Below are 12,626 nucleotides of genomic sequence, written 5' to 3'. Positions count from 1 at the left end.
GTTAAATTAGTATCCATCATATTGTATGTATAGTTGGGATTATTTTTTTCAATGTGCATTTATCAACATTACATTTCATTTGCCATTTTGTTGCCCAATCACTTAGTTTGGTGAGATCTTTTCGAAGCTCTTCACAGTCTGCTTTGGACTTAACTAACGTGAGCAATCTGCAATTTTTTTTACTCACTCTACTTCTTTCTCCAGATCATTTATAAATAGGTTGAATAGGATTGATCCCAGTACGGACTGTTGGGGGACACCACTAACTACCTCCTTCCACTCTGAAAATTTACCATTTATTCCTACTCTTTGTTTCCTGTCTTTAACCAGTTATCAGTCCATGAAATAACTTTCCCTCTTATCCCATGACAACTTACTTTAATTAAGAGTAGTTGGTGAGGGAATTTGTTAAAGGCTTTCTGGAAATCTAAGTACACTATATCCACTGGATCCCCCTTATCCACATGTTTGTTGACCCCTTCTACTAACTACTCTATGGGTATGTCTACACTACAGCACTAATTCGAACTAACTTAATTCGAATTAGTTAATTCGAACTAAGCTAATTTAGCCTCCCACTAGTTCGAATTAAGTGGCTACACACCCCTTAATTCGAACTACTTAATTCGAAGTAGGTGTTAGTCCTCGTAGAATGAGGTTTACCTAGTTTGAATTAAGCGCTCCGCTAGTTCGAATTAAGTTTGAACTAGCGGTTTGTATGTGTAGCGCCTATCAAAGTTAATTCGAATTAACATCTGTTAGTTCTAATTAACTTTGTTGTATAGACATACCCTAGTAGATTAGTAAGACATGATTTCCCTTTACAGAAACCATGTTGACTTTTCCCCAACAAATTATGTTCATCTATGTGTCTGACAATTTTATTCTTTATTATAGTTTCAACTAATTTGCTTGGTACTGATGTCAGACTTACTAGTCTGTAATTGCCAGGATCACCTCTAGAGCCCTTTTAAAATATTGGCATCACATTAGCTATCTTCCAGTCATTAGGTACAGAAGCTGATTTAAAGGATAGCTTACAAACCACAGGTAACTGTTCTGTCATTTCACATTTGACTTCTTTCCTAATAAGCATCCCTGGCCTGAAAGCTGCTCACATCTGAATTTCCATCCCATTCTGCGTGCAGAACTGTTCAGCCACTACTGGACTGTATAGTACATCCACATGAGTGGTGTTCAGTATTACCCTGCTCTTGTCATTTGAAAATATTTCCTGGTCCTGTGTCTGGAGGCAGCATTCTCATAGGTAGTGCAGACGGCAGGCCATTGCACACCAAAAAGAAAGCCTTTGTCAATTGTTTGACAGAAGGCTCTGCAAGACTCAGTTTGCTCTGAGGGTCAGGTCCTCTGGTATCAGCCGTTCTTTTCCTCACTCTGAAGGGAGACTGTCAAGGTGCAGGTCTCCAGGGTCTATTTTCTGGTCTTCCAGCTGCTCCCAGAGCTGAGGGAATTGTCTGGGAGTCCTGCGAACCTGAGAGTGCTCAGGGACCGTGCAGGGAAATCATAAATGTTGCTGTCAGACATAGGTGATTCTTGCATTGATTCTCAGGGCTCCGCCGTCCTGTCGCAGTCACAAGATTTCCTCTCTCTGCTGAGTGGGATTTTGGTGAGTTGCCTGTTTCTGCAATCACCTTAGTGCTAAGGACTCTGGAAAGGTTCTGGAGATCAAATCAAGACCCATATGGGCAGGAATTTACCAGGAAAGTGACTCTGTTTAGTACTGCAGAAAAACAGCAAGGGCTTTACCTGGTACAATTGAAACAATCAATGAATTAGGGATAGTTCAGACAAATATTTGTTTATAAGATCAATTCCTGGTCTCTTCCTGTGTCCTTTTCTCTGACTAGAACCGGCAAAGCGTCCACACCTCAAGCGCATTTTTGTGAAAAAAAAAAATTGACAGAACATAGGGCTTTTGATGGGAAAGTTATTCTTCTCCCCATGAGGAATAACTCCTTTTTGTGCTACAGCTCTTGTGCAAAAAGGCTGGTGTGGATGCTCCGGAAGGGTTTTTGTGCAAGAAACCCCTATCGGAAAAAGCACTGGTGCTCTGATGGCCATACTATGAATGGCCATCAGAGCTTTCTTGTGCAAGAGTGTCCATGCAGTGTGGACGCTTTCTTGAACCAAAGCACATCGCTTTTGCAATGCGCGTTGAGGTCTGGATGCGCTTTTGCACAAGAAGTTTTTGCAGAAGATCTCTTCTGCAAAAGGCTTCTTGCACAAAAAGCCTGCAGTGTAGACAAAGCCTCTGTCTCAGTAACTTCCTAATTTTGGGTTGCATGGTTTTTCCCTCTAGTTCATTCAGGTTTTCCAATTCAGCACTTTACTGTACAGTTAAGAAGTGCAGCCATAGTCTCTGCAGTGGGTATCTGGGTGGGTCCACAACAAGAATGGGTTACCCACCAGCCAGAATCTACTCTTACATTCTGTCTTCACTTCGAATTGACACTGGTTTCTGTGAGTGCAAAATTCAAGCTCATGTGTTTTGAAATCCCCATCTTCCATACCTGGTTGCAGAATGCCTCATAAACGGAGGGCTTTCTTCAGACATTTTAAACACCCTAATAGACTAGTGATCCCTCCAGCAGGACTCGAAGCCATGGTGTTCACAGCTCGGAGTGGAAATTTGAACACTAAGGGAAAGTCTGGCCACATTGAGATTGATGCCGATACAGTCATGATTTCACCCTCAGTCCACACGCAGGGACTTAAATATATGGTCTGATTTAAACCTACCATGAGCATCCAGTGACTTCAGCTGGAGTTGTCCTGTGGCCTCGATAGATGGGTGAAGTTTCTGGAGCAACGAAGAACTGAGGAGAGAGGCTGAAATCTCCAACTCACAAGCATGAAGGTTCAAAACAACCAGGATCACCATTTGTTTTCAGGGAGAAATAAGGAGTGGTTGTTCTGCCAAAGGCACACACCTAAGGGACGTAATGAGGCTTCCTGAGGTAACGGAGTGCTTCAGAGTGTAGCAGACTGTCTCTGGCACCATCCCCCATCTGGACCCTCCCGCCTCCCTTGAGCAACCCCCTTCCAGCTTCATGGCAACCTGAGCAGCTTCCATGGAAACACAGAAAAGGAAAGGTGTGCCTGGGCTGATTACGAGCTGCAGTGTGGGAAAGCTTTGTGTCCTTTGGAGGAAGACTTACTTTGACTCCTTTTGGTCTACATGGCCTCTCTTCCTCTCACCGGGCCTTTCCCCCTCTCCCTCCATGCACAGGCTGAGCTGCTGCCGGGGCTCCCTCCCCCCCAGAAAGGCAGGTCAGGCTGATCTCCCTTTTTTCCCCAGCGCAGGCAGACACTTCTTTTACGTAGCGTGAGGAGGTATTTCTGTGAGCTCTCGCTTTGGGGCCTGGCTTTGGTCCTGCGTGAGGGTCCTGTGTGGCAGGGCTGGATGTTGTGGGAGTGGGGATTGACATGGACAGGGATGGGGCCTTCATTCTCTGGGGTTGTGGTGCTGGCGGGATTGTGGGAGTAAGTAGAAGACCGACATGGACAGGGATGGGACCTTCGTGCTCCAGGGCTTGTGGTGCTGGCAGGGATGTGCGGGTAAGCAGAGGACCGACATGGACAGATGAACAGCACTGTAGGTTGAGGGAGAAGGCAGGGGATGTACATATTGGAGGTTGAGGCAAGCAGGCCGTGCTGGGGGTGATGGGCACAGGGAGTGGGATGGAAAGGGACAGGTAGGCAGAGGAGCTGGAAATAAATGTTTCTTTCCGACTGTCGGCATTCTTGATCGTTGCTCCTCGGTTGGTTCTTTCTCCCATCACACTCTGACTCCTTGTCCGTACCCTCCTTAACCATCCCAGGCTGCCCTGATTCCCACAGCCCACTGGTCCCCGGTATCGTCTCCAAAACTCCCCACCATCGCGAGCTCCCACAACCTCCCAGCTGCCCCTTGCTCACCCCAGCTTTTCCTCAATGGGGGAGACATGCCTCCTCGCTCACCGGCTTGATTGGCTGGCGCAAGGGTGGGGGGAGATCAGTGACTGTTTTTCACACTTGGCACATCCCAAACAGTGTCTGGCTCGTGCCATGGCACATGCACTACTGCTCTAGTGACCCCTGTATACTCCGTGTGTGGCTTCAGGCTCTCCTACACAGGAAGAACCGGCCAGCTGAGGAGTTTGCAAAAGTCGACGCGGACAGCCCAGGGAGTCTGACGGACGTGCTGGGATCCTGGGCAAGGTTTAGGGAGTGGCTCTGCGATCCGGTAAGGACGGGCCTTGGGCAGGAGGAGCAGGGGTGGGGACAGCCAGCTCTCAGCGCCACCTGGAGCATGCCGCACTGCTGTCCCCAATCCCAGTCAGCCCTGGGCACACCATCCTGTGCTCCATTTTTTATCGAAAGGGCCCAAGTTTCAGCTGCCACCGCTCCTGCAGTAGCAATGGCGGTGGCTGAGAGCCCTGGGTCCTTTTGAATCACCCGGCCCCAAGGCAACTGTCTCTTTGCTCCGTCTCCCTTCCCCTCGTTGGCAGGTCTGCAGACATGTGAGGCCTAGATAAATCCAGCTACGGGATCCACTGTCAGCTGCCTGAAATAGTATTCTGCCAGGACACAGGCCTTTACACCAAGATGTTCTGGGACTATTTTCTAGCCAGCTCTCCTAGTCATTAATGACAAGGGTTGTACGTTCATTCCTCAGCATGAACGTTTTATTGGGACCAGACATTTTTTCCCAACGAAACCATTCATCTGTGCAGTGAGTAAAGAGACAAACCAAAAAAGGAAGTTTTTCTTCACACAGTCAACCTGTGGAACTCCTTGCCAGAGGATGTTGTGAAAACTAGGATTTAACAGGGTTCCAAAAAGAACTAGATCAATTCATGGAGGGTAAGTCCATCAATGCTAATTAGCCAGCATGAGTAGGAATGGTGTCCCTAGCCTCTGCTTATCAGAGGTGGGAAATGGGTGACAGGAGAGATCACTTGATGATTATCTGTTCTGTTCTCTCCCTCTGGGGCATCTGGTATTGAACACTGTCAGAAGACAGGATACTGTCTTGGACCTTTGGTCTGACCCAGTATGGCCGTTCTTACATTCTTATCCCCCTCAGCCTTTGGAAACACAAACCTTTCCAAGATGCTGACATCATATGAGAATTTCTCCCCACAGGGCTAAATTTACCTGAGTCATGAATAGGAAAAAAATGCTTCCAGTCAGCTCAGGAACAAGTTTGCAGACATAATAACTCTGGCTGACAACTGGCGACATGTTCATAGAATTAAAGGCCAGAAAGGATCATCGGGTCTGATTTCTTGTAGAGAACATGCCAGAAAATTTCCCCACAATTATTTCAAAAGGAGATTTTTTACGGAAACGTCCAACCGTGATTTAAAAATTCTCAGTGATGAAGAATCCTCTAATGACTTGATAAATGCTCCAAAAGGGAATTATTCTCACCCTTTGGATCATGTTACATTTGTATGTTACACTGGAATGCCTATTATTAAATGGTTGTTCTCTGTATAGTAGATCAATTTCCCAGGGTTTGATTTAGTAGGTATAGCACGGACCCACTAATTAACTACTGATGGCTTGAGTCCTGAAACATGTGTGTGTACAGGCTTTCCAAAATACTGATTTAGTTGTAGGTATTGTTACAGGATTGTCTCCACTATCCATGTGAAAGTTCAAACCCTTCCCGACTCTTGTTTGAACTCAACTACCTCTTGTGGCAATGAGTTCCTTCAAAAGGGCTACGTCTAGACTGGCATGATTTTCCAGAAATGCTTTTAATGGAAAAGTTTTCCGTTAAAAGCATTTTCGGAACAGAGCATCTAGCTTGGCCTGGACGCTTTTCCGCAAAAGCACTTTTTACGGAAAAGCGTCCGTGGCCAATCTAGATGCGCTTTTGCACAAAAAAGCCCCGATCGCCATTTTCGTGATCGGGGCTTTTTTTGTGGAAAACAAATCTCAGCTGTCTACACTGGCCCTATTGCGCAAAAGTTTTGTGCAAAAGGGACTTTTGCCTGAATGGGAGCAGCATAGTATTTCCGCAAAAAGCACTGATTTCTTACAGTATGAAGTCAGTGCTTTTGCTGCAATTCAAGCAGCCAGTGTAGACAGCTGGCAAGTTTTTCCGGAAAAGCGGCTGATTTTCTGGAAAAACTGGCCAGTCTATACACAGCCAAGGAGTGAAGAAAGGAATCTTTTTTAAATCTACTTTGAATTTGCCATGTTTCAGTCAATTAAACATCCTTGTGTTACGAGACAGGGAGAACACATTCCCTATCTACTCTCTACCAGTCAGTATTTTAAAGACTTTTCTCATGTCACCTCTTATCAGCTCCATTGTAAGGTAACAATCCAAGTCTTTCCAATCTCTTTCCCTATGGGTATGTCCACACAGCAAAGTTATTTCAGAATAACGGCCGTTATTCCGACATAACTATGTGAGCGTCTACACAGACATTCCATTATTTTGAAATGATTTCAAAATAACGGGTGACTTATTCCGAAATCTGTAAACCTCCTTTTATGAGTAATAACGCCAATTCTGAAATAGCTATTTCAAAATAAGGCGTGTGTAGATGCTCCACTGCTGCTATTAGAAATAGCCCCCTGCGGGGGCCATTCTAAGTTATTCCTACCCAGTGCCTCTAGGGTCTCTAAATCGAGATAGCACATCTACATTAGGGAAGCTTGCGTTGGACTAATTTTGGGGCTTCCCTGCAGTGTAGGCCTGCTATTTTGAAACAAGCTATTTCAGAATAACTATTCCAAAATAGCTTATTTCAAAATTAATGTGCAGTGTAGACGTACCGTCTGAGGGTTTCGTTTGGCCCTTGATCATTCTCATTTCCCTTAGCTGAACCCCTTTAGTTCTGCAATATCCAGTATGAGCAAGTTGCCAATACAACACAGAGGAGTCCAGAGAAGGGTGAAAGCTTGAATTACTGGCCTCGAGGCTGTATCAGTCTTCATCCTACTCCTTCTGGGTCCCAATATTTTACTGAGTTTCTCTCCATGCTTGCACTGTGAGCAGGTTTCAGACAGCTGTGTACAAGAACATCCAGGTCCCTGTCTTGAGTTCATATCGTTACATTCAAACCCATTTTCTTGGCTTGGTTAGCTCCCTCTTGGGACTTCTCTGGACTTAACTATGATCTAAATTACCTGTTGCCAGCTGTCAATGTTGGCAATTCCCTTCACAGCCCCCTTTTCAGAGTGCTAATAACTCTAAACTATTTGCCACGCCATTGGTTAGACACCGTGTAATGGCCATTGCTGTGCTTTTCTCCATTCACAGGCATCTTCAGCATTTTTGAGCCTGATCTCCACATGGCAACTCTGAACTTCACCGCCTCTGACACATCAACATTCATCTTAATGGGCATTCCTGGCCTGGAAGCTGCCCATGTGTGGATTGCTATGCCGTTCTGTGCATGTTATATTATTGGCCTGTTGGGAAATTTCGTGGTTCTATTTGTGGTAGGCAAAGAGCAGACCCTGCACAAGCCGATGTACTTGCTGCTCTGCATGCTGGCGCTCACCGACGTCGGCATGTCTACCTGCGTTGTGCCAAAGGCCCTGTGTATATTTTGGTTCAATTTGAAAGGCATTGCTATGGCTGGCTGCTTCATCCAGACGTTCTTCCTTGACATGTTTTCTGTTATGTACTCAGCCATCCTTGTGACAATGGCCTTTGATCGCTACGTTGCCATCTGCCACCCTCTGAGATACACCACCATCCTCAGCAACACACGGATAGCTATGTTAGCGTTCGTGGGTTTGGGCAGAGCTGTTCTCTTTGTTTTTCCTGAGCCTCTGCTCCTGAGCAGGCTGCCGTTCTGTGCCAACCGCCTCATCCCCAACACATACTGTGACCACATGGCTGTGGCAAAGACATCATGTGGGGACATCACAGTCAACAGGGTTTATGGCTTGGTCATAGTCTTTGTAGTCATTGAATTAGATGTGACGCTCATTGCTCTGTCCTACAGTCTGATCATCAGGTCTGTCTTCCAATTGTCCTCCAAAAAAGCCCACCGGAAAGCCCTCAACACCTGCACGGCCCATGTCTGTGTGATGCTGATTTCATATTGTTCCTGCCTCTTCTCCAGCCTGACACATCGGTTTGGTCAGGGCATCGCTCCGCATGTTCACATCATTTTGGACAACCTCTATATCACCGTCCCCCCCATGCTCAATCCTATCATATATGGGGTCAAAACTAAAGAGCTTCGGGACAAAGTGGGCAAATTCACCTGGAGAATGTGACTGCCTGTAGCCAGTAGTTTTTAATTGCCCTGACAACAAGGGGAAGAGTATTTCCTCATGAATTAAAGATGTTCTCTCCCAGTTTGGCTGAGTTCAGCACTGGGGAAGCTTTGAGTCTGGGAACTTCTTCACACCTAATGCCTTACCCCTCCTTCATGGAGAAATGTTCTCTCCATTATTACGTTTCCTCTCTCTTATCATCTCTATCCCTGTCACCTGTTAGCCTCTCTTTCCTTTCCCCTGGCACCAAACACCCTTGACCTTTCTGTAACATAGAATCATAGAATACTAGGATGGAAGAGACCTTGAGAGGTCATCGAGTCCAGTCCCCTGCCCTCATGGCAGGACCAAATATTGTCTAGACCATCCCTGATAGACATTTATCTAACCTACTCTTAAATATCTCCAGAGATGGGGATTCCACAACCTCCCTGGGCAATTTATTCCAGTGTTTGACCACCCTGACAGTTAGAAACTTTTTCCTAATGTCTAACCTAATGTCCAACATCCAGACCACCAGAATAAATTGCAGATTTCTGAAGCAAGGTGTCTTTCATTTCGATCCTGTATGGCCAGGATTCTTGATCAGTTCAAAGAACTGAATGTCAGATTTCAGATAAGAAAATCATTATAATGCTGTCAAGTATCAGATGGGTCGCCGTGTTAGTCTGAATCTGCAAAAGTGGCGAGGAGTCCTGTGGCACCTTATAGACTAACTGCAGTGTAGGAGCATAAGCTTTCGTGGGCAAAGACCCACTTTGTGAGATGCATCTGACGAAGTGGGTCTTTGCTCACGAAAGCTTATGCTCCAACACTTCTCACTGCTAGTATAATACTGGATACGTACAGTTGTTTGGTGAGCAACATTTACCTGCTTTTTCTATGCCCAATCCTTTAGGAAGCATAGAATATAAATCAAACCTTTCAGTTGAAAAGTGCTAATGCAGGAACTAATGACGTTCCACTAGAACTTGTAAGTGAGAGTTGTGAAGTTGTGTGTTCTTGACATCTGGAGTGTGTTACCCTGAATTTGAGGGATCTGTATCCGAGAACAAGACCAAGCCAATTGAAAACAAATGATGTGCACTCACCCATTATTCATAAAACCAAATATTTTAGGGTCAATTGGCAAGTCATCTTTTTTTAGATGTAAGGTCAAAATCTAGATTTCAGTTTTCTGCTCAAGAGAATAGAAAGAGGGGTCAGAAAAATAAATAAGCAATAACGAAAGAAGATAAATAGATGAAAACCTTGAACCAGTAGGAAGCACTGTGTTCTGCAGAAGTTATGAAACTTTAGCAGATAGAACAGGGCTACTCAATACGTAGCCCATTTGTTTGCCAGTGCGATTTGGGTTTACGTGGGGCTCAACACACAGCCTGTGGGTGGGATCCTCTGAACATGGCTTCCATTAGGAACACACTCCTTAATGGCGAGGCATCTCCTAGGCAGGGTGAGCATTGAAAGATGCAAGAGGATGGGCTGGCTGGAAAAGATGGGTACAGGATGTCAGCATTTCTAGCCCCCACGGAGGAGGTGTCGGGAGCATCGGAGTATTGTGGGAAGTGCTTTGTATTCATTCCCATCAGTGTGAAAGAAACTATTTGCATATATATTTGCATGTATATGCAACCACACTTAAGTCATGGCCCTCAGCATGTGAGTATCATTATGGCCCCCGGAGCTTCCAAGGTTGAGTAGCCCTGAGAGTATACTTTGGAGCAGTCCTCTGAAGCCAGTCTGAGAGACCTTTTTCCTGATACTCTTTCTCTCCAGTGTTTGAACAACTGGCCACTGTGAACCTGCTGTTAATTAGTCAGCACCGTTCCAGATGTTAGGTGAATATCTGGTCCATTCTAAATCTATCACTTATCACTACATGCGCTTAAATCTAATGGATTGCCCTGTTAGGGTACGTCTAGACTACATGGCTCCGTCGACGGAGCCATGTAGATTTGTTTGTTCGGCAAAGGGAAATGAAGCCGTGATTTAAATAATCGACGGAGCCATGTAGATCTGTTTGTCGGCAGATCGGGGCAGTCTAGACGCTCCCCTGTCGACAGGAAAGCCCTTTATCGACCTCCCCGGTAAACCTCATCCTATGAGGCATAACGGGGAGGTCGATAAAGGGCTTTCAGGTCGGTGCTGGAGCGTCCAGACTAGCGCGCTGAGCCGACAAACAGCTGATCAGCTGTTTGTCGGCTCAGCGCAGCAGCCATTTAAATTTAAATGAAGCTGCAATTATTTAAATCACAGCTTCATTTCCCTCTGCCGATCAGCCTAATCTACATGGCTCCATCGACGGAGCCATGTAGTTTAGACACACCCTTAGACAATAGCATGCATTTGTAACTCCCCTTTTTCCTCCCTGGTTTACTAGGAAGCATGTCACACTCATATGGGATCCTGATGTTTTAACATAAAAGGAGACCATGAATACCCCTGCCATGATGTTGTGTAGTTGGGGATTCGCTATCCACCCCCTGGCTACAGTCGCTTGCTCCTAAAGAATATGCAATGGCAGTGCCTCCACCTGGCTGGGCCCGTACACACTTAATGGTATGCCTTGGGAGCCTCCAGGAATCAAATTATTCCAGTAATAATCTGGATCTAACTCCAAGACAACAATTATAAATAAGATACATTTCATTGATTACATTCGAATTAACACACCTTTGCTTCACAATTTAAAGAAACAGGGTTGAACAGATTAAAAATGAACAAAATCAATTAACAAAGTACACGGAAAAGAAATTTATCTATCTGCATTTGCACTGCCACCATTTATTCCACCCCGGAGTGTGCTCTGCTCTGGATTCAGAGCCTCAGACACTGGCGTAGGTGCGCTTGAAGGCCTGCAGCAGGAGTAGAGATCTAAAGGTAGCCATCCTGCAACAAAAAAACATCAAGAACAGATTTCAAAGAGAAACTGCCGAGCTACAGTTCATCTGCAAATTTGACACCATCAGTTTAGGGTTAAACAAAGACTGTGAATGGCTAGCCAACTACAAAAGCAGTTGCTCCTCTTTTGAGGTACGTCTAGACTACACCTCTCTGTCGACAGAGATGTAGATTAGGCACATCAAAATTGCTAATGAAGCAGGGATTTAAATATCCCACGCTTCATTAGCATAAACATGGCTGCTGCTTTTTTTTTAAATGGAGCTTTTTGAGAAAAAACGACAGTCTAGACATGGCTCTTTTGAAAAATAAATCCTTTTTCAAAAGATCTGCTTCTAGACTGCCGTTTTGTTTTTTTAAAAAAGCTCTGTTTCGAAAAAAGAGCGGTGGCCATGTTTATGCTAATGAAGCACGGGATATTTGAATCCCTGCTTCATTAGCAATTTCGATGTGCCTAATCTACATCTCTCTGTCGACAGAGGTATAGTCTAGACACAGCCTTGGTGTTCACACTTCCACCTCATCTGCTAGAAGTGGGCCTCATCCTCCCTGACTGAATTGACCCCATTATCTCCAGCCTTACTCTTGATTGGAACTCTTTTCTCATGCCTGTATATTTATACCTGCCCCAGGAATTTCCACTACATGCATCTGACAAAGTGGGTGTTTGCGCACAAAAGTTTATGCTCCAATAACTCTGTTAGTCTATAAGGGTATGTCTAGACTACATGCCTCTGTCACTATAGGCATGTAAATTAGACATACCGACATAGTCAAGGAAGCGGAGATTTAAATACCCCCTAATTCATTAGAATAAAAATGGCCGCCGCATTGTGCTGGCTCAGCTGTTTGTCAGCACGAACTGGCAGTCAAGATGGGGATCAGTCAGCAAGGAAAGCCTTTGCCGACTGATCCTGTAAACCTTGTTGCACGATTTTGTGCCCCAAAGACAGAGACTTGTGAACTAGGCTTGTTTCCTCGTTCATTGTTGTTGTTCCCTTTTAGGAATTATACCGTTGAAAGGCTATTTTCTCAGATGAACTCAATAAAAACAAAACTGCACAACCAGATGCAAGAGGAAGTTTTAGAAAATATTTATCATGTCCAAGCACACATGCAACTACACACAATGGGTTCTGAATGCAAGAAAAGATTTCCCTGGTCACTACTGATATGTAGGGCCAGTAGGAGATGCATTCTACTTCTGATAAAGCCAGCGAGAATGTAATGTTGCCTTCTAGACATTAACTGTAAGAACTAATTCAACTCAAAATGTGGACATTCATTAAAGTCGTTAAATGAAATTAGAAAAAAATCATTTTTGTTATTCTGCTACATTTTAATAGCTTTATTCACAATTTTTTGTTTGAAACACCTGCTAATTCACAATTGGCACACAAGTACCATTATACCTGGGGGAGGTCTAGGTTGGAGATTAGGAGAAACTATTTCACTAGGTGGGTGATGAA

At 44.9% G+C, this 12,626-nt stretch overlaps 1 protein-coding gene across 1 annotated transcript; it reads left to right on the top strand.

The window, feature by feature from the left end:
- Window positions 1-7,317: 7,317 nt before the first annotated feature.
- LOC102447196 (olfactory receptor 52E4-like) lies at window positions 7,318-8,256 on the top strand. Its single transcript, XM_006130070.3, has one exon. The coding sequence runs from the start codon at window positions 7,318-7,320 to the stop codon at window positions 8,254-8,256; it is 939 nt and encodes a 312-aa protein (XP_006130132.3).
- Window positions 8,257-12,626: the final 4,370 nt, after the last annotated feature.

This window comes from Pelodiscus sinensis, chromosome 1 (genome assembly GCF_049634645.1).
Source record: "Pelodiscus sinensis isolate JC-2024 chromosome 1, ASM4963464v1, whole genome shotgun sequence".
Taxonomy (NCBI): Eukaryota; Metazoa; Chordata; order Testudines; family Trionychidae; genus Pelodiscus; species Pelodiscus sinensis.
The sequence above is the reverse complement of the archived record's forward strand: the minus strand, read 5'-3'. Positions and strand labels throughout refer to the sequence as shown.

What these genes read in the sequence shown, in the direction of transcription:
- LOC102447196 (XM_006130070.3), top strand. Translation starts at nt 7,318, where the DNA reads ATGGCAACTCTGAACTTCACCGCCTCTGACACATCAACATTCATCTTA.